The sequence below is a fragment of the Cryptotermes secundus genome, unplaced genomic scaffold (assembly GCF_002891405.2).
Source record: "Cryptotermes secundus unplaced genomic scaffold, Csec_1.0 scaffold986, whole genome shotgun sequence".
In the NCBI taxonomy this organism is placed as follows: domain Eukaryota; kingdom Metazoa; phylum Arthropoda; class Insecta; order Blattodea; family Kalotermitidae; genus Cryptotermes; species Cryptotermes secundus.
In genome coordinates this window covers 444,958-467,438 of record NW_019735574.1, presented here as the reverse complement: position 1 = coordinate 467,438, position 22,481 = coordinate 444,958, and the positions used below count along the sequence as shown (strand labels likewise).

At 37.0% G+C, this 22,481-nt stretch overlaps 2 protein-coding genes across 7 annotated transcripts in view; both read right to left on the bottom strand.

The window, feature by feature from the left end:
• The window catches only part of LOC111869655 (multiple epidermal growth factor-like domains protein 8), a 67,569-nt gene extending 65,015 nt beyond the window's left edge, over positions 1 to 2,554 (bottom strand). For 2 of the 3 annotated variants that reach the window (XM_023861333.2, XM_033753509.1), the window contains exons 1-2: positions 2,384 to 2,464; positions 1,746 to 2,096 (exon numbers count right to left, since the gene is read on the bottom strand). In XM_023861333.2, coding sequence (XP_023717101.1) covers positions 1,746 to 1,971 — 226 coding nt within the window. In that variant the 5' untranslated portion in view covers positions 1,972 to 2,096; positions 2,384 to 2,464. The other variant, XM_033753508.1, reaches the window with a different exon arrangement.
• A 3,006-nt stretch (positions 2,555 to 5,560) lies between these two features.
• LOC111869654 (FAD-dependent oxidoreductase domain-containing protein 1) lies at positions 5,561 to 18,909 on the bottom strand. Of its 4 annotated transcripts, XM_023861330.1 has the most exons (10): positions 18,662 to 18,909; positions 18,149 to 18,462; positions 17,585 to 17,814; positions 16,108 to 16,221; positions 13,601 to 13,763; positions 12,158 to 12,303; positions 11,636 to 11,722; positions 10,202 to 10,355; positions 7,569 to 7,683; positions 5,561 to 6,947 (listed from the first exon to the last, which is right to left on the bottom strand). In XM_023861330.1, the coding sequence occupies exons 2-10, from the start codon at positions 18,401 to 18,403 to the stop codon at positions 6,808 to 6,810; spliced, it is 1,404 nt and encodes a 467-aa protein (XP_023717098.1). In that variant the 5' UTR covers positions 18,404 to 18,462; positions 18,662 to 18,909; the 3' UTR covers positions 5,561 to 6,807. The 4 variants fall into 4 exon arrangements, with proteins under 4 accessions (XP_023717098.1, XP_023717095.1, XP_023717097.1 ...); XM_023861327.1 differs by having other exon boundaries at positions 18,149 to 18,909; XM_023861329.1 differs by having other exon boundaries at positions 18,179 to 18,909.
• Between the last annotated feature and the right edge of the window lie 3,572 nt (positions 18,910 to 22,481).

Genomic DNA, 22,481 nt, shown 5'->3' with positions numbered 1-22,481 from the left:
AATAACAGATACTGAAATGAGCAACACTATTAGATCAGATTGGGATATTGTCAGGCAGGGAGTCCCTCAAGGGTCCATACTTGGTCCGCTTCTATTTCTTTTCTATATAAATGATCTTTCTACAATTTTTAATAGCACAGTTAAACCAGTCTTATTCGCAGATGACACTAGTTTGGTGATTAGTAGCAATAATAACTTACAATATAATAGGGATGTGAATATCTCTTTTGACTGCCTTAATGAGTGGTTCAAGTCAAACCTGCTAACCCTAAACTTCAGTAAAACTAAACATGTACAATTTGCGGCTAAGTCTCGCCCTAATACCGGAGTTATGGTTAATTATTGCAATAATGTGATCCCAAACAGTACCGAGGTGAAGTTCTTGGGTATAATTGTTGAAAGCACGTGTACTTGGAAGGCCCATATATCCCAACTCATACCTAAGTTGTGTAAGGCGTGTTATTCAATGAGGGTTATTAAACCCATCATGCCTACCGAAACATTAAAAATGATTTACTATTGTTATTTTCATTCACTTTTAACCTATGGAATTATCTTTTGGGGCAATACCTCGTTTAGTGTACAAATTTTTAGAATTCAAAAAAGAATAATTAGAATTATGAGTGGGCTAAGAGCAAGGGATTCCTGTAGACAAGCATTTAGGGATTGGGGGATTTTGCCACTCCAGTCCCAATATATATTTTCTTTATTGATATTTGTTGTAAATAATAAGGGTCTATTCCATACATCAACACAGATTCATGGTCTCAATACAAGGCACAGTTTAGATTTATATTGCCCTCAGACAAATTTAACAGTTCATCAGAAGGGTCCTTATTGCTATGGAATTAAACTTTTTAATTGTCTCCCATTAAAAATAAAGGAAGTAGTACATGATAATAAGGTATTTAGAGTGGCCTTAAACGCCTTTTTACATTCAAAATCCTTTTATACTTTGGATGAATATTTTGGTTGTATAAATGAGTAGTAATTTACTATGTTCATTCAATATTGCTTGCATTGTTTGGATGTGCAGTTGTACATTCAAGGATATTGCACTGATACCTGCATTGTATATAGCAAGATTATACCTTGACTGGTTTTATTTGGTATTTGAACATGTAAGATATAATCTCCAACTTGACTGGTATGCCATGTAACGAACATACCTCATTATAGTTGATGGATGTTGTGATCTTTTATGGTTTGAGATATATAAGTTGCTAAGTTGAATGAATTTATAATGTAATGTGTTTTTATTACAATTTTAACTTATTTTATTTACAATTAAACATGGTATAGTGTTATGTATATTTTAGGTTGATGTATATTTTATGTTGACTAGTTCCATTGTTGGAGCATTTGTTGAAGATATTTGACTTTTTCTGTGTCCAGTGGTGTTGGCCTGTAATTGGATTTGCTTGAATGCAATAAATACTATACTATACTATACTATTCTATAATATCACTTTCCAACATGGCCTACCCATTTATTCCAGAGTGGACAAAATGTTGTAAATTATGAAAATGGGCCATTATATGCAAATACAATGTAAGGCTGTACACTTAATTTAAAAACTTCGCAATTTGATCATCGCCATCACTTTAGTGACAGCATTAATTTAATGTGGCCCTTTTCCATAAGTTGAAGATTTTTGTACAAACCTCATAGGCTGAACAAATGCTCTTGTCATTTTTACATACAAGTTATGGGCTACAGATTAATATATGTAATTGAGCATTACCTTTAATTAGCCATTCACAGTGTGAGTCTTGGGTATAATTCGATCCTGATGGTCCATCTGTAATAATACCCCATGAACTACTGAACACTTTGCGGGATTTGTAGCAAGATGTTGGCTGAGGACCAGCACTCATTTCAGCAATCAAACACAACCACAGAATGTATGATAACGTCAACAAATAAAATGTTTGTCCAGGTTTTGACTTCATCCTTACACCTGCATCCATTGTGCTGGAATTTACTTCTTTTACAAATCTACATAACTGATTTTGTTCTCAGACGCCATCTGCATAACTCAAGATGTAATCTACATGTATTTCAAATTCGCCATTTGAAAATACTGCGAGTGGGCCTGAAAATACAGAAAAGTATTAAATAAAACACTGTTCTTACCTAACACACTCCATTTAACTCAGGTACTTTCTGACACCCCAATTTTATTTGATCGTTATGAATCGAAACACGACGACACTAAACCTTGCTACCATTAACCATTTTAAACAAAATAATTGGTATTCGAGGCAAGTTTTCTTTAACGCCAAGGTTATCACAGCATGTATTTCTCAGCCATGAAGGCATTCTGTCAAACAACATTACATCCCACATGAGACGAACGGATAAATCACTCAATTCCAGCACCTTTAATTATATGAACAGCAAGGAAAATGTTTCTCGATTCCATAGACTTGCATATAAATACATTCTAAACTATAATAACAATAAAATATACATTTGCCCATATTCGACTTGCTTTCGTTTCATCCATAAACGACTGAAGCCGAATTTTGACGTCAGTATCCGGGTGTCCGTGATGAGAAATTCGCTGGGTTCACTGGTTACTTCTCATATGCGATATGAAAAATTCCATCTCCGTGGGTACCACATTGACTATTGACAGTTTACTTTTCCATTGCTGTTTAATGACACGACGTGTACGAAGTTAAAACTATAATGTAATATTTTGCGTACATGATTTATCTCTATCTTCAGCGATCCGTAATATTCTCATACTAGTGAGCTAGTGAGCGTAGTGATGTAAGTTCACAAAGTCTAACACGGAAGTAATTCACTGTAAAAAGGGAGACCGGAGGTTATTCCACGTAAACAATGGGAATTTACTGAAGCTTTGAATTAGCTGTAGCGTGATCATCGTGATTCGTTGGTAATGCAGGGGTCGTCTTTTCAACGTGATTACCCCCCAGATAACTGAAGCACTGAATAGTATCCAGAAAATCTGGTTAAGATCATTAAGATAATCTCTTCATTGTAATTTGAAGACAGTAACAAAGCAGTTGCGCAGGGACTGTGGTAATGTAGCCACAAAACTCTTGAAAGAGAATCCTAAAATGTCACTTTTCCTATAATAATGACCGATGGTGACCTGATATTGTCTTCAGATTTATAGCATGTTTCCAGTTTTTAATAAGTAGATGTATTCGTGTCTTGTAGCTCTAAGTAGTTATAGCAGAATCACTGAAGAAAGGAATAGCCATAACATTCTGGTTGTACCTATGTATGTATGAGGGTTGGGCCATAAAAATTTGGCCCTTGCACGGCAACCATCAATGATCCATTGTGCTTCCCCTTTGATGAACCCTTTATTAATCCTACACTTAGAATGAAATGTAGTACTTTCCTTAGGGGGCATCATAGTACTGACTTGGTTCCATGAAAACTGGCCCAGATGACAAAATCTTAAATAATCTATGGCCTCACAATCACATAGGATGTGTGGGGCTGATTCATCTCCTAGGCACCTTTCACAAGTGGGGATCATCAACATTTTGGCTTACCCATTGTTGAACCTGTTTCAATATGTATGATTTTATAACAGATATGAAAAATGCCAGAGTAGGACATGTGGAAGTCATATGTTCTTGAAATGTGTGTATACTCCAGAGTGCAACTTCTTCAAATTATGCTATACGTATGACAGTCCTAAAATTGTAGTCTTAAGCCGCTTTCAGACAAGACACACGGTGGCTTGCGACTAGTGTCTGGGACACAGCCACTCAACGCCACAACACGCACACTTAGTGGCTCTGACATCAGAACCCCACGTTGATGTTGCCCTCAGTCATTCAGATGGAGGTATCAAAATGTTTATCCACCATTTCATCAAGGACGCTAGACTCTGTATGCCCTGTCTGAACGCTAGCATACAACTCAATGCACTTTGAGTGGCCAGACCACAAGTCAGTGTCTCGGCCACTGAAGGGGAAAGACAGCTGTGACACAGTGTCTTGGACATGGGACACTGAGACGCTTGCATGAACACTAGTATTCACACTAATGTATTTGCAGTCGCTGGACACTGTGTCCAGCCACCGTGTGTCTTGTCTGAAAGCGCCCTCAGGCTAATATGTTGTTACTCATAAATGTTTGTGCAGTCTTGCATGTATAACCTTTTCAAACACTTTTGAAAACGATGTCAGTAACGATATAGATCTGTAGTATGTATGTTTATATTTCTGAAATTCCATTTGCAGCTTGGGGTCTTCACCAGTGTTCTATTGCAGCAGTTCTAAATAACATCCAGGTGCTTGTGAAACAGGTGTTATGCCCAAATCAGTATATAAAGTGGACTAAAAATATGTGTAAGATGGTGTAAGCATAATTTTGTATTAGTCTGTTACCAGCCTGATGTAGTACCTCTACAAATAAAAACAAGCAATATCCTTCAGTTCTCAATTGCATTGCTTCAACTGCACGTCAGATGAATAATATAAGTGGCAGCATTCATGAATCCATACTCCTGAAAAATTAACCAAATCACTGGAAAATATAGAAAGCTTGAACTTCTGAGGCCAAACTGAAATAATGCGTTCAGGAACATGATGTCATGGTGGTCACACTGGTTTGGTTATGTTATAGTTTGTGTGAAAGAAAATGGCGTCTTTTCACCCCATTTTGTTGTGTACTGTCTAACTCTGCACAGTGCATTTGGTTGTATAGAGGCAACTTCAGTTTCCCACTGCTGATTCAGAGTATGACATTTCTCTTAGTTGGAAATTGTGGTCTTGTAACTAACAGAGCATTTTAATCGTCAAAGCTATGAGAATTAAACTGAAAGTAAACTGGTTAACTCATATATTTAAAATAAGCTTCAGCCAGTAAAATGACTGGGTTTTAATTCCTAGTAGGAGCAGGAAGCTTTCTTTTTCCAATCACTTTCAGGACAGCTCTGGGGACTTCATCCTATCCAGTTAGTACTGAATGTTTTTTTTTCCCCAAGAAGTTTAGAAGCCAGAGCATGAATGTGATCACATTCCTCCATATAATGCTGAAGCCTAAAATGTGTGGAACTTCACCTCTGCATTCCATATACACTTGAGCAAAGAGGAAACTTCACCTTTTCATATTTGTTCAGCAAGAGACATGAGTTTGCATCTTGCCCAGAAAAGAATTTACTCAAATAGTTCTGCCTGATGGACACAGCTGTCCTGAATGTGATGTGAAAGAGAATGTTTCCAGAAAAGGAGAGGAATAAATTGGAAAAGACTAAAGAAGGTTACCATGGCATTTACATAATTCTGCCACAACACTCACCTGATTTAAACTAGGACCACTAATGACTGACAGTTCGAAGAGTCACTTGCATACAATTCAGGTGTATTACATTGAGAATTAAATTCCTTAAATTCTTAATGCCAAATCTTTGAAAGGACAGTGAAGGCTGGCTATTATTTACTTATCATTTATTTAATGACACTGTGAGTGACTTAGACATGACTGTTTCCTTTTATGACACTATAATCTGAAGTACTGACAGCATCATTGTAAGTAAATAAATAAATAAACATATTACAGTAAAAATTCAGTTTCAATTTGCTTTTAAATTTATGTATTGTTAATACATACACAGTGAAAACATTTGAAAATGTTCTGTTACAACATGCTTTGTATGAGATACTGTATTTGTATTGACATCTTATATTCAATACAGTATCTTGCAGCCCCTTGGTTTATCCTGTGGAACCTTCAGTGGGCAGTAACTTCTTTATTTCATAATTTATTAACAAGACCCAGTGGTCTCAGAATAAGAAAATGGGTTCTTGCTTAGAGGGTTCACATAGTCAGATCTATGTGCTCACCTTCATCTCTACAAAAGATAATACTTTTGGGAATGGAAATACCATTAGAAACTCAAGCCTAGGTAGACAGAGGCCAAAAGGTCAATGCAGACCACAGTTCGAAGCACTATACACATAACACTACACTAGTGACATTGTCAACTGCATAGGTTATATATTAGTATATAAAAAAAAGCAGACTAAGAATTATGATATTTGGAGATTTTGAAGGAAACATAGCTGTTGTCCAAACATTTGCTTCAAGAGACTGTGGACCACCCCCCTAGCTATTATCCAAACATTTGCCTGGAGGGACTGTGCGCCCCCCCCCCAAAAGAGTAAGGACATAAAATGCTTCAGAATTCTATTTCAACATCAGAAATGCTTGTAATGATATTGAATCATTTAGGACTTTTTGAAACTGTTCAAGAACCTAATAAAATTAAGCCTTAAACAGTGCATACTGCATGTAGCTGTCATGGGTATTGCACATTTCATTTTTTTTTTTCATAACCAACTCAAATGTCTCTCAAAATATTTTGCAATGGACAGAGTGCCAGTTCTTCTGTAGCTCTGAATAAACTTAAGTATTTTTATGCTATCACAAGAAGTTATGCAATATCAATACATTGAATCCATACTGACATCAAATATTTTTCCTCAATGTCACCATATTGTACTGGTTTATCAGTATCAAGTGATGTATCTAACATAACTTACGATCACTATCCTCCTGTGTATATTTTAGCATGACACCATACATATACTGATCTGCTAACTGCCTGCTGGGAATTTACCTAGTTAACAGCAGGCCAGCAATTTACAGCTACTTGCCTGCAATATATTCATGTTCAGTCCACGGGCATTCTGAATGAAGATAATGCGGTTACTATATGTGAAACTGAAGGAAGTTACAGTAGAAAAGGGCACAGACATTGTTAGTGAACTTTTCTTTACTAATACTTGAATTATGCATCAGTTACAGTTTTGCTATACAATATTTTCTTCTATAAGAGGTCTATCCATTATAAGTCTATCAAAACTCATTCGTGTTAAATCAATGGTCTCAAAACCTCCATCCAAAATCATTTCCATGACACCCCTGCCAACAGCTGGTGCATGTTGTATTCCTGCAACATGAAAGTACAGGAAATTCCAATATTACTTAATGGTCAATTTGTATGGGAAATATATCAAAAGAAGCATTCTGTTTGGCTGGTGTTCAAAATCACTGTACCCAGGAGAAATATCAGCTGGGAAGTTTAATCTGGAAGGCTAAAACACTTCCAAACTTTATATTTTACAAAAATCTGCATTTACTGTACTCTTTGGTTTGAGAAATGAAGAATGAAGCAAGCAAGAAACCAGCATGTAAATCTTGCTGCCTACTTCATGTTGGTTTCTTACTTGGTTACTCTTCAACATGTTCCTCCGAAACATGGACTACATGTCATTGTATCTCAAGATATAGAATCTTGCAGAAGAACTGAAGAACACAAGAGTAAGCTGAGGTGGAAGAATATCAGTTCTGGGAAGACACCAGATATAAGTGGAGTAGTAGGAATGGGTGGATGATGGAGTAGAAGAAGACAAAGATGATGATGACAACAGTGATAACAAAAACGAAGCTTAGATCTCATGTAATTATGTTGTGCTGGAAATCTGTATCTGTAGCCATACTGTCTTGTTCCCAGTGCCCTTTACTGGGACCTACTGGATGCATCTGTATCTATGCAGATATGTGCACTTACCATGGCCACTGAAGCCTGTTGCAATGTACATGTTTATATAGTAGGGATGAGGACCAACAATTCCATTCTCATCATATGTGTTGTATTCATAGTAACCACCCCATGCATTTTTCACCTGTAAAGAAAAGAAAATTGTTGACTGGTATCAGAGGTGAAGGTGAAAAAAGCATCTGTTCCAAGTGCAGCCTAGTAGGCATGGAATACTCTAAGAACAAAATTAGTGTGTGAGGAGATCTGATGTTGTCATCGTGATGACTAAGATGAATACTACGGCACGTAAAAGAACCTCATGTCCCAAGGGGACCACTGAGCCAAATTGATCGGACATTTCCCGCCCAACAGTAGTCTCTAACACCTCTGATAGATGGGGGAAGCATCGAGAGATACCACTGAGCCAGTAGAGGCCAAACTCGCTGGCTCAGTCGGGACTGGTGGCACACACCAGTATCGGTAGGGTATAGAGACTGGTAGAATATCACAGAGGGGACATACAATAGACCACTGGTCACGGTGCATGGGGAAACCCACCCCTCCGATGATGATGATGATGATGATGATGATGATGATGATGATGATGATGATAAAGATGAATACTACCTTCTATGATGCCTTGTAATATAGTTAAAAGTTTACTGAAATTTGGGAGCACCAATGCTTGCCGCTTGCTTGGCTTACCCTTCAACTGTGAAAACAGAGGCAGTCTATTCATCAAAAATGTCACATCCCAGAAGAGTGTAACTCTTCAAAATTAATACAAATTGACATGGAATTGTTATCTTAAAACAAAACCCCAATGGTTGCTATTTATAGTTACATTATCTATGTACACCTGTGTAACACACTGGGAAACAATGAACAAGTTTTAATAAATGTAAGACTTAGGTTCTGAAACTGATCTGAATCATGACTGTACTGCTGTATGATGTCACATGGTATACTTCAGTAATCTGGCTACCCTGAAGATGAGGAAGCAGGTTCCTCTGAAATGCTGGTACCATTTTACCAAATTACATGGCATCACATCTTGATTTGTAATACAGTGCGTACAATCAAGTGCGCGCCGCAGCTGCAATTTGCCGTGAGTCATACCACCGCAGAACGGATGCAGTCGCGGGGAGGAGTTGGAACACTCCCCGCGACTGCATCCGTTCTGCGGTGGTATGACTCACGGCAAATTGCAGCCGCGGCGCGCACTTGATTGTACGCACTGTAGAATTGAAAGCATTACTTATAAATTAACTGAAGAGCTGAACTTAGTTTCTTAATATACACTCTCCTTAACAACAAACTGTCACACCTCATACACACAATGACTGATCTCTTAAAGGTGATCTGTTAGTTGGCATTAAAATAAGCAGAAACATGGATGCTGCAAGATTTTTCATATTCATACGTATAACAAAGGTAAAGGTAAAGTTGTTCCTGTGCTTAATTAATTAAGCACTATGCCATGAAAACATATGGGGAAGTGGAGGTATAGCTCCACCATTCTGGACCCTGGCACTATATGGAGGTGAGCGGGCAGCATCATGCCTCAGCCACTTTACCACCAGGGAATGAGTCCCTGATACGCATCGGATAGGAGGCTGGGTGGACCCCAGTGCTGGTCTGGATGTTTTGGAATAGAGAAAAATCTGTTGCCCCTGCTGGGAATCGAACCCCAGCCAGCCAGCCTGTAGTCCATCACTATACTGACTGAGCTATCCTTGCTCATTCATCATACATGTACATAATCAATAATATCAGGGACAGGTGCGACCACCTCTGTGGTCTAGTGGTCAGAGTTCCTGGCTACAGATCTGGAGGTCCCGGGTCGATTCCTGGTGCTGCCAGATTTTCTGAGTAGTAGTGGGTCTGGAATGGGGTCCACTCAGCCTCGTGGGGATAACTGAGGAGCTATTTCAAAGAAATAGCAGCTCCGGTCCAGAAAACAGAGATTAATGGCCGTGGGATCTGCTGCACTGACCACATGACACCCTCTATCCGCAAAAGTTGGCACTAACTTCACCGACAAACGGCGGTCACTTGGTCGGTATAGTTCGCTTGCAGGCTACAGAGTTTTTATTATTATTATTATTATTATTATTATTATTATTAAGGACAGGTGTTCTATCAGCATCTTTGTCTCTCCTGCCAATGCTCATTCCACCAACTGCATCAGATCCATTAATAATCTGACACTATAGAGCCTTGATATGGGCAATGATAAAAACAGTAAAGCTATCCCTGTAACAGGCTGTGAAGGCCCATGGGGTTGTGAGATGTCAAGGATCCCACATTCTCTCTATACAACTGGCTCACAGATGGCAGTAAGGTTGTCAGCCTTATGCATCAGCTGCCCTTTAGCCCCCAGGAAGATTCCTGGTACTCATTTCTGTTAGAGGTGTCGACCCCAGGGTCACAGTGCTACTGGAAGGATTAGATCAATTGAAAAAATCCACCTAATTTGGACTCAAACTTTCAACCTTCTGGCTTGTAGCACAGTGCCTCAACCAACTACACTACTGTGTGCCCCTGTATACCATTTTAACTTTTCTATATTGACATTTTTAGCATTGCAATCAAACTGTCTATAATTTATGTACAGTTCCTTTGCTGCTGCATTTTCCCAATACTCAGAACCTATAACATACCTTAACTGCTTCAAATGCAGGCACACGTGATGCAAGGACTGGCCAGATATTTTTATCAAAGAAGTCATGATCTACATCCAGGTTGTCTACACTAGGTTCTTCTTCAGGAAGAGGAGATCTGCCACATATGTAGTTGCCTGCAAGACCTTCTCGTCTGTAAACCATATCACAGTATAACATAGCAGGAAGTTCTAGACAGAATCAGTGGGCCTACCTTCTTTAGAGGGAGGCTTACAGACATTACAGATTAAAAATCATGGAACTTATTTATCATTTCTGCGCATATTATGTGAGAATAGACTTCCACTACCTCAGAGCTGTAAGCCATAATTGTGAATTTCAAACGATCATCATGTTTCTAAAATTTAAGAAAGTTCTTCATACAACATTTATGAGTACAAATATATTTATGACTAATCACCATACCAAATACCATATGCATAATTGCAAAGGTCATCAGTTACTGTTCTGAAACATAATACTAAATATGAATTTTGCACAGAAGGCAAGTTATTTCACTTGCTGCAAAAGAAAAGACCTATCACAATATAAACTTCCAGTACTCTTCATTAAATTGACTAGTAGCTGAATTTCATATGGCAGATTCAGTGATGATGATGACAAATTCCAAATGTTGTTCCCTTATAAATAAAAAGAAAGTGTATATGAAATTTTCTATGCATAATTAAGCACCACCACATAGATATGAGTGGAGAAGTTCAAGCCCCAGGACCTCTGGTACTGACTGGATAGGAGGCTGAGCAGGCCAAATAACTGGTATGGATACGGTGAATAGAAAAGTCTCTGCCACAAATCACACACCTTAATCCCCCAGCTGTCCAGCCCCTAAACTAGCCATTATATTGACTGACCTGCCCTAGCTCTCCCCATGTAATAATCAGTAAATTTAGAATAAAGTCAATGAAAATCAAGATTCCTCCAGTACCTACAATTAGACAGAATACTATGTTATCCTCAGAGCTGTTCTGAAGGTGTTGGTAAACAAAAATATTAAAGGACTAGACACAGGGTTCAGATTGATACAGAATTTACTGGGTACTAATTACTCTTAATCTCAGATAATTACAACACTTTACTATTCTTCACAATTTAAAAATAACTACAGCACATTCTAAGTCTTTCCAGTCCACTATATCTGGATGTACTCATTGCTTTGTTATGGCCTCTAATACTGGGGATTCCCCTTACTGTTTTTGTGCTTGATGGCTCTACTTTGACAGCTTCGGTTTCTGGTCCCACTGGCTTTCTTTGTGTAGCTCCAATTCAGACTGATTGTTGTGTCTGTATTTTATGTGATAGAAACTTCTTTCAACTTAGCTGTTCCATAGCAATGGATGCCTCTGTGACACTTGGCTGTCTCCAAAATTCTGATATTTAGGCGTTATGTCACAATATGGTAAAGAGAATACACACCTAAAATATGTTCCTGATGGATCTATTGTTAATGGAGTGTTGAGACCTGGTCCATTCTTGCAGTTAATACAGAACACATATCGTTTCCTGTAAAAAGAAAAAGGGGCATTAAATATGGCTGAATGAAATTTCACATTTGATTTACAGGGTTCTTAGCATACATACACCCCTATGTACTAAGAATGACAAAATATAAACACGTGTGTCATTTTAAGAAATTAAAAGCTCAAAGATATTCAGTTGTGTGTACAAACTGTTATTTTAAACCTTTCAAGTAAAAAATGTTTCAAACAAACGTTAGAAAGAAAAATGAAATACGTATTTTACATTGGTTAACTGATGGTAAATGCTTAGGAAATAAATCACTACATCCTTTCAGCTGCAACACACATTCTAAAATGGAAATAATTCACAAAGCGTACAAACCTTCTACGATCACGAGTTGTATTACACCTGTGGCCGCACTACATTTCTATTAACATTAAATTAATTAGAATAAATGCCAGACTTGCCATTCTGTACCTTGGTTCCACGGGCAATGGAATGCTTAGCATGCCATCACCAGTACCAATTCTGGCCATTCTCGCAACTTTTGCAGAGTAGGGTCCTGCTGCAATGATTACAATTCCAAATTTAACAGAGCGTATTTCTCCACTTTCAGTCCTCACCTGGAACAGTATCATCACAGACAATATTATTCTTTTTGCTTCAAAGCCCTGCCATGCTAGAAATACAAAGGCTGCTTAGAGTACAGGCAGTTGCACAGAAAAAAGCCACTTTCTCAAACAGGAACAAATATTTCATGTAAAAATCTGTTTCTTACTGTAAACATCAGTATGTCACAACTGGAGCCATCTAATGATGAAAATGTTTCATTACTTGACTAACAATGAGTCAGCTTCTTTGGCTGTGGTGAGTTTAAGAGAAGGATCCTGAGCCAATCTAGTTGGTAGATGGTGTTCAAAGGAATAGAGCTACAGATACAGTTCTCCCAAGTATCACACAACCAATAGACAGTAACAGATTTCAAACACATTCTTATTCTTCTACTTCTTGCAGTCACTAATACCGCATGGTAGCAATATGAATGTCTGAGGTGGATGTAACATTCAGCTCATTTAACAAGCAGGCTTGTGTAGTGGTAATGGTCTAGACTTGTAGACCGGAAATTCTTGGTTTGAATCTTGGTTAGGATATCAGCTAAATCAACTTGCGTTTTTCATTGTTTTCTTCAGTATCTTGAGGCATATATCAGGGTAGTATCTTGATTAGATTTAACCACTTTGTTCCAAACCCTTCCAAATTCATTATTCACCAGTAGTCCTACCATTCAATGCTATATATTAAAAAATATTGACTGTGTTATAAAATAAACCACTGATAACAATGAAGACCTCAAATGTCATTTACGTTTCACAGCTATTAAGCTAAATTCCTTAGAGGCCTCCGTAGTCTAGAGGTAATGTTCCCACCTCATGACTTGTAGTACGCTGGTTAAAATACCCGGCGGAGGTCGTCGAATTTTTAAGGGCGGAAAAATTCAGGGAACAAGTCCTCCGGTAGGGACTTAGCTTTATGGCACATAAAAGAACCTCATACCTCCAAAGGAGGTCACTGAGCCAAAATTGCGGACGTTTGCCGTCCAACAGCAGTCACTAATACCTCTGGTAGATGGGGGAAGCACTATAGATACTTCTCAGCCAGTAGAGCCGGTCTCGCTGGCTGGGTGGGACTGATGGTAAGCACCAATACCGGTAGGATATAGAGACTGGTAGAAACCATAGAGGGAAGCACAATGGACTACTACAGGTCTAAGTGCATGGGGAAACCCACCCTCTCTAATAACTAACTAACTAACTAAGCTAAATTCCTTCCCCTGACATGTTTATAAAGTCTGTAAACTGCATTTTGTGTTTCACTGATTTAGGCAATGCACTAAGAAATGTAGTAACTGTGAATACCAACCAAAACTTTGTCAACTCCTTCATAGCTGCCAGGTTCCATTCCATCCATCAATAAATCTGGCATCTTTTTGAATTCAAAACCAATTGCTTCTCCATCAATATACTCAACTCCTAGGGATAATGCTTTTCTCTTGAAAGCATACAACAAGGACCAAGGATCAAACCTGCATGAGATATAAACAGGATTAGTTACACTGAGTACATAACAAATGATGAATCAAACTTACCTCATAACTTGAGACCATTATTTTACATCTCTCAACTGGTGTTTTCATAATTCTACTGTCATAGCCTTCATTATCTCCATCTGCGGTGTTTATTTCCTGACAATATCATCACTGTCAGTTACTTCAGTATGTTTTTATCGTCTGAAGCACAATGCCAACTACACACTGAATTGAACTGAATTGAATACATCAATAATATAATTAGAATTATGTTGGGACGCAGAAGGAGGGATTCGTACAGGAAATTATTTAGAGAATTAGAAATCTTACCTCTGGCATCTCAGTACATACTATCTCTTATGCTCTTTGTAATAAAAAATAGAAACAAATTCATAGTAAATTCAGAGATTCATAGAATAAATACCAGACAGCAAAATAATCTCCATCAGCCTCTTGTAAATTTGAGTAAATACCAAAAGGGAGTTTACTGTTTATGAACAAAGGTCTATAATAATGTACCACAATATATTAAGGATATAGCAAGTGACACTAAGAGTTTTGAGGTACAATTACAACAATGTTTATATTTACATTCTTTTTATTCTTTACAGGAATATTTTGGTTATAAATCTTTTTAAGGTGCAAGTAGTTGTCTTGCTTTACAATTTAAAAGAAGACAAGGTTGTCAGTCTGTGTTCTGGTTTTTAGATGCTTAGTTTAGATATACACAATCTTTGTATTACTGTATACTAGTCTTTATTTCAATTTATTATATAATTAATGTATGTTATACAAAACTCATTAATGACATTATGTTTCAACTATTGAATTTTTAGTTAATAGACTTGCATAAAACTGTACAAATTGTATAAGGTTTGCCATTACTTTTACTACTAAAATTAACTTATTTATTATACTGTATATGTTTATCAGTATTTTATACAAATGTGCATGCTATTGGATGACAACTGTAATCCTTAGTTCTAACTGTCACAAGGACGATCTCCACATCCGCAGGAGAATGTACTCTCGACAGGATTTATGGAAGGTGAATAAATAAAATAACATTAAAAAACCCTGCATTTTGCCCATTCAGTACATTTATGAGTGCCACATCAGTCTCACAAAATAGAGTGATTATTATACAGCAATGTTACAAAAACTGCAGGGGTTATGGTCCTTGGAAGAGGGAACGGGGACTGTGGTTGACAAAACTGTGGTTGGCAAGACCAAGGTCTTGTCAGAAACCAGGAGTTAGGGGATCTGTGGCCCATGTTAATATTCATTGCATCCCAAGTATATACAAAATTTCAGTAAAAACCTAACAGGAATAAACCACTTCAGAGATCTAGTTCCAGATCAGAGGATAGCATTAAAGTTAATCTTATATATAGAGGGTCTCAGAATGTGAACTGGATTCAGTTAATCATTACAGATGGCACCCAGAAAATGCAGAAGCCACTTGAATCCATGGTTAAGAAGGGACTGCTGTATAATTCTTTCATAAAATCATTCAAAAGGGTGATTTTTAATGAGCTAACACCATGGTAGTGGAACACAAAAGCTCAACACCACCAATATCAAAGCTTGCTGCTGGACACAATCCTTAATTAGCGCTGCCACCTCTCACTTCACAACCTATATTCCTAAGTTCAATCTTACCATCTCCTTCTCAGTCTTCAAGTGGATATTTCCCCAGAGATTTCTACACCAGAATTCTATGTATGCTCTCCTAGTCACATAAATAGCCCATCATCACCTTCAGTTACATCAATTGTGGTTCACTTCTTCATATCTGTTTACAAACTGAATCTCTTCTATAATGTCACACTGTGTAGTCTGGTAGAAGTTCACTTGACTATACACAGCCCAGAAGACAGTCATCACTGTAAAAACCTCAAAAGCAACATAGTTTGAAGTGAACTTCATGTCAATTAGGTACAGTCTCATGTGCAACACTATGTTCTACAAAATCCATTAACTTTAAAAGTATAAAAGCAACAGCATAAGATAGCAGTTTCCTCACCAAAAATGTTAACACCTGATGATGACCACATTGGTCGAAACATGTAGTGATGGGTTTTTCTAAACTTTTCAAGTTAATAAATTTTATAGAATATAGTGTTGCATGTGAGACTGTAACTAATCGACACTCAGTGAAAAGTGCAACAGGATCCTACAATATAATATTACAGTGAACTTCTACTAGACTACATGATATGATATCACATCGCAGAGCTGAGTATTCTTCACGGTCACCATCCTGACAACCTCAAATCTGATAATTAATAAATTCTCACGACACAAGCACTAGAAAAACAAAAACTGTATATATGATTACCATCCTTCATTTTCCAGACCATGACAACCTAAGGCAATACCATCAGTGTTGATCCAAGGAAATTTCTGTTTCAATTTGACTGGGGTTAGAAGTTCATTTTTGGCTCCAAGTTTCCTGAAAAATAAAAATTAAACATAAACAGGTTAACAGTTTTAGTTGAAATAGCATCTGAAACTTGAAAACTGATATTATTCAGAGTGGTTAACAATATTTATTGCATGGGTGCCAAATTTAAAAGTTCAGAACTCTGTCCATGCCATATGCTAAATTAAATGTGATCAATAAATTTGTATTATATTTAAGAAGTGTTTTATGTCATACTTTCAGTTCAATTAATAAAAACCAACAACAAAAGTTACTGGTATTAATATAAGAACTGTGGTACTATTTTTACATTTTTAATTCTGTGGATGGGGAAGATACTGTGATTCTGTGTAAATATTGCTGTTGTTAGTTTTTCAATTGTAAAATTCGGCCATGGGTAATATGTAGACAGCATACTGCAGGTTGCTACTGTACACAATGCAGTGACGGCTGACACTGATTAATCCTATCCCTTTTCTTATTTGGATGATTATAAATGACCGTGAACTTTATTTACAATTGATTCTCATTAATTTTAAATTCAAAATCTTAACGTCCGTCAATACTGCAACACTCTTCCATTCACAACTCAATTTTAGTTTAACATTACACACCTTGACACTGCATGTTTCGGTCCCAAATGGCCATTTTCAGGTGTCTTGATATGTAACAAATATTTTATTAAATTATGTTAAAACTGCTACACTGTCTTAGTCCGTGTTAAAATCACACGCTGTAGTCCTCCTTGCAAGGTAAAACCAGATAAAATCCTTTTAAAGTTTCTATTATACCCACATTATTTTGGTGCATATTATTTCACCTCACACGGGGTGTCATCCATTTTCATAAATATATGCCTGTCCAGGGTGTTTTGTCTCGGCAACTTGCCCCTCACGTTCATAGCCTACTTTTCAGTTATGCACCAAAATAATTAACACAACATTTCAGAACGTATTCCTGTTATCTCCCATTGGCAAAGCTTGATCTCAGTGTTAATATTGCTATAGTTATATTGACACAGGTTGTCCAGTAACTGAGGTTAGCTCTTTCTAGTGGACCCAACAGAGTAGGTGACCCCCCACCCCTCACCTCAGGATGGAAACAGATCCAGTTTCCAAAATGTTGTCTTCTTTTGTGTTTTTTAGGATACCAGGCAATGGACAAAGTCCAGAATCCCGGTAATCCTGAGCATCAAGAATGGGGTTTCATGGTCTTGTTCAATACCACCAGGTGACTTCCAGAGCAATGTCCTTAACAAGGCAACAGCTACTTCTTCCTAAAAATTATCTATATTTGTCACATGTCATAAAATCATCACATAAACCTCAGATAATAAAAAAATAATCAAACAATAGCATAATGGCATTTAAATTTATTAAACAACAGTTCTTACTTTTGAAGTTTTGCGTTTTCTTCTAATTGCTGTGCCCCTTTCTCAGATGCAAGGAACAAATAACCACATGGTGTGAACTGTACATCTGGTGGATCATGTCCTTCAACTGACAGATGTTGATTGATGTTACGCAGGAATTCTGCACCAAACAGCGACATCTTGATATTTTCCTCTAATGAAAACTGTTGCCTGAGGCCACCAACTGAGAGACATGTTGATGCTTCAGCATACTATAGTAAGAAAACATGGTATTAATTCTACACAGACAAACACAGCAAACAGATCTACTGTGGAAATCTGAAGCAAAAAGGAACAAGAAAGTAGTAGTTTTGGTTAGTGTAACATGCTTCATCAAGACAAAACTGACACATTTATATACTCAACTCCAGACTATTCAGTATGAGAAAATAAAATGGAACAAAAAAGTTATTATTGCATAAAATTTTTAAATAAAATACAAAAGATAGTGAAATAAGAACAATTTACAAGCGTGCAAATTATATTTCACAAATAGTAACCATATTAAAATCTACTTTTCATGCTTTAAATTTGGATTTTGTTTACCTGACCCCATGATAAAATATTTTGATTTACCGAAGGATCTTTTTCGATGACGGTAACTGTAATTGCATTTGGTGCTCTCTGCTTCAGCCAATAGGCAATAGAAGAGCCCATTGCACCTCCACCAATGATGACAATATCACAGTGCTCCGGGAATATACCATCTCGATATGGGGATTTTAAAATTTTATTTGATAATTCACGTATACCCTGCATTCTTTCAACGAAAGACTCTACTTTGTTTTTTGCAGTTTTCATGTCATTTCCCAGAATCCTAAATGTCCGTTTAATAGGGTGTTCTGGCTTTGGAGGTTCATCTGAGGAATAAGAACTTTCACATCTATTTATAAAAACATATGCACTTTTGTTTAAATTTACAAATTTGTCGTTAATAAATTTGCGAAGCTTGAATGTATTCACAGTCTTAATCATATTGCTAGTGAACAGCTGCTGAAAAAGATGTTATCACAATAAAAAATGCTCTGTTCAACTACATAACATGCACATTAATCGTACAAGAGTCATGGCTTTTTATGGTAGATAATTTTGGGCAAAGTTCAGCTACTTCATTAACTGATAGCCTCTTGTATGCTTTTATCTTAGATCACAAACATTAAACACCGGCTGGTTATCTATATGAGGTAGAACACATATAAAACATTTCAAAGTTGTTTATATTTTCTTTCACATATCACATTTTCTTCACCACAACGATCCCTACCGATCCCTACTCCCACTTCGTGTAACCACTAATCAGGAAAAAGCAGTCAGCTCAACGCACGTAGCGGCACGAAATATACCACCTATACGATCTACGATCAACATCCGTCTTATATACACAACATTGATATCCTTGATATCTGTGGCATTCAATTAACACGCGCGTGCTCTAGCAGTGATCTCTCTTGGAGAACCTACACAATATCATTGAACGTCACTGACTTCGACTGCTAAATCATCTGTCACGATATATTAAAGAAATGCCGGTGCTGTATAAGTTCAAAAATGCTCTGAAAACTTACCTACGCGATCATTGTTTTTATAAAGTGGATGAGTTTCTCTCGTGTGAGACAACCACTAAGCAATTATAATCACATAATTAATGAATAATCGGTTTTGGGAATCCCTACTGCGCAGTTTTCGTTTCTTTTTTCCCGCAACCAAGATAACACAGTCGGAGACGTCGGAGATGCACCTGAATGGGCTACTCTGGAGAGCTCGCAGATACCAAGAAGCTGCACCAGGAAGGGAGAGCAGATGTAATGAGATGTTGCGGTGTAGAGTCTACAGTGAAACGATATACCAGTGCTATCACTAAATTCACCAATTTTATCTCAAAGGCCGCGCCATTGCTTAATCGGTTAGTCGCTGGGGCAGGTTTTCCCCGAGCACTTCGGTTTCCCCTGCCAATCCTCATTCCATCAAATTCTCCATAAGCATTATCACCAATACAGGTACAATAGGACATATGGAAGCCGACGTGCCGAGGGGGCCTAATATGGATTCCACCTCACACTATATGAAATAAACTATTGTAATTACTGTAATCTATTGTAAACAATTGTAAGTATTGTAACCTTATTCTCTTATTGTAATCAGCCAATGTACAGTAACTGACTTGTCCTATATCATGTAACAATCATCTATAGATACGAAATAAATAAATAAACAAACCATCACTCATGCAGCACGCGATTGCTGACGGGTTAACCGCTGGATGTGGGAGGTTGTACACGGTATTTTTTTTTTGTAGGAAATCAGAATTAAATAAAAATAAGGAAATGTGTCAAATATTAACAATACAAATTATATCTGTTTTAAAAAATATTCTATCCTGCAGCTCCATCGGTATAGCGACTGGCTACGGGCTAGGTGTCCAAGGGGTTGGAGCTCGAGTCCAGGTATGGTTAAGAATTTTCTCTTCTCCTTGTCGTCCAGACCGGCTCTGGGGTCCATCCATCCTATCCAATGGGTACCAGGGGTAAAGCGGATGGGGCGTGAAGCTGACCACTCACCTCAAACAAGTGCCAAGGTAAAGAAAATATGGATTATACATCTATTCCCCCCATTCACCTTCATGGTGTAATGTTTAATTAATTAAAATAGACGTTAATGGCTTAAACTTGAGTTTGTGCACCAATATTTAGGCGATTTAGACTCCAGCCCTGCAAAACTGTATGTTCATGTACATCATAGTACTGACCAGCACTGACAAAATCCCAGCCATATAACTTGCTCTAGTGGTTATTTAATGGTGCTATCAGTATTGATACTATATAGTGTCGGTTGAAGAATCCATAGAGTATGAATATTTATCAAATGTATTCTTTTTGCATTTTTTTCCCGTCATTCGACGTTCATTTGGTGTAGTTATACACATAGTGTTGACAAAGCTTATTAACAATATAGATACTGTAATGTACATAGTAATAAATTATTTTTATTGTGTCACTAAATATTACACAACATTACACAATGCCACAAACTGAAGAGTAATAACACTATGCAGGTTGTTGGAAGTCAATCGACGTTTTGGAAAAACCGCCATGTAGCGTGTTGAAATTCAACCGATGTTTCGGAGGAACATGCCCCCTCCACCTTCAGGGTCAAAGAATATGCCATAACACTACTTTGAGAACCTCAAATCCTACACATTGTTTACCAGTTACTGATGTTTACATTTCATGACATTCTACAAATTCTTTATACAAGCCTTTTTTAAGAACTTATGAAGCTGGAATTGAAATATCAATGAAAATTAAATTCCCTGCATAACATTGTCAATTCCAATAACAAATGTTTGAAATCTAAAAGTATCTGAAACATACTTGAAACCCCAATGACCATAGATGATGAAATAAAATTACCAAAGGTGAAAGAAACTAAATTTCTAGGACTAATTATTGATGATACCATCACATGGAAACAGCATATTAACTATGTTATCAATAAAATTGCAAGGTCATGTTATGCGTTGAGAAACATAAAGCATTTTATCCCATTAGATACATTAAAGGTAATTTATTTTGCACACATTCACTCCATTTTAAGCTATGGCATAATTTTCTGGGGTAACGCTTCCTATGCCTGCAATGTCTTTAGACTACAAAAGAAGGCTATGAGAATTATTGCAAATTTTGGTCCAAGAGAATCATGTAGACATCTATTTGAGAAATTCGAAATACTGTCATTCTATTCCCAATTCATATACTCATTGATTTTATTCACGATTAATAATGATCATCTTTTTAATGCTATTACCATGATTCATGAACATAAAACCCGAACCCATAATAATCTATATTTGCCTTCTGTGAACCTGACAAAGTATAGTCAGAGTGCATATGTGGCGGGTATTAAAGCCTTCAACCATTTACCTCAAACTTTAAAAGAGTTGACTTTGGATGTACCAAATTTTAAGAGAGCACTAAAGAGATTTTTACTTCATCACTCCTTTTATTCCATGAAAGAATACTACCAACAGAAATGGGTATAATGTGTAATGTAAGAGAACACACAGATTGTGACAACAAATGAACTGATATAGAAATATGTCATAAACTACAAATTATGTAATTATCCTGTTTTATTTGTCTCTTTTTTATTGATTGTCTCTTTTATATGCATTTTAATTTGACGCACTTGATTAATGGAATGAGTAATGAATGAATGTCTTAATGGAAATTTTATTTTATTTTAGTCCATTATAAATCTTGATAAATTTCTTGATCATTGTTTAATGTGTATTATAAGTATTATAAGTTTACCTCATTTAATTGCAATATTACTGTATTATTGTATAGCTACTATGTATTCTAACTTGACTTGTTCCATATCCTATGGTGTCTCACCTGTACTGGATTTACGGAATGTAAATCAATTCAATTCAATTCAATTCATGCATGCAGGCAGTATGTGGGCACGAAAACATAACAATCACACTGTGCGTTTTCATGCACTTTCATCTATATCAACATTAATACCTTGGACGATCTCAAGGTCTATGCAACATTAATGCCATTTTTCAGAGGGTTCATACATCATTTCCTCCTCAGCTTATCATTCAGCCTCTTTCTTTCTCTCTCTCTCCTTATCCTTTTCATATTTTCATTTGAACAGTGACTCATCAAACAATCCAGAATGCAGCAGGTAGCAAGTAGAGGTCTGCTCATTATGTGCTTCATGATCATTTCTTGCCTGGCATATTCTTTGACCCTTAAGTTGGAAGTAACATGTTCGTTCAAAGCAATTGTTGATTTTCAGTGGAATGTATAGTGTTATATTCCAGAAGACAGAATTCTTTACCCTGGATCAATATTCTTCCCTTAGTATGACA

Coding starts and splice junctions, on each gene's coding strand:
- LOC111869654 (XM_023861327.1), bottom strand. CDS start 18,577: ATGATTAAGACTGTGAATACATTCAAGCTTCGCAAATTTATTAACGAC. Junction 12,304..13,600: donor AAGGAGTTGACAAAGTTTTG/GTTGGTATTCAC, acceptor ATACTGTTCCAG/GTGAGGACTGAAAGTGGAGA. Junction 6,948..7,568: donor AACAGGCTTCAGTGGCCATG/GTAAGTGCACAT, acceptor TTCATGTTGCAG/GAATACAACATGCACCAGCT.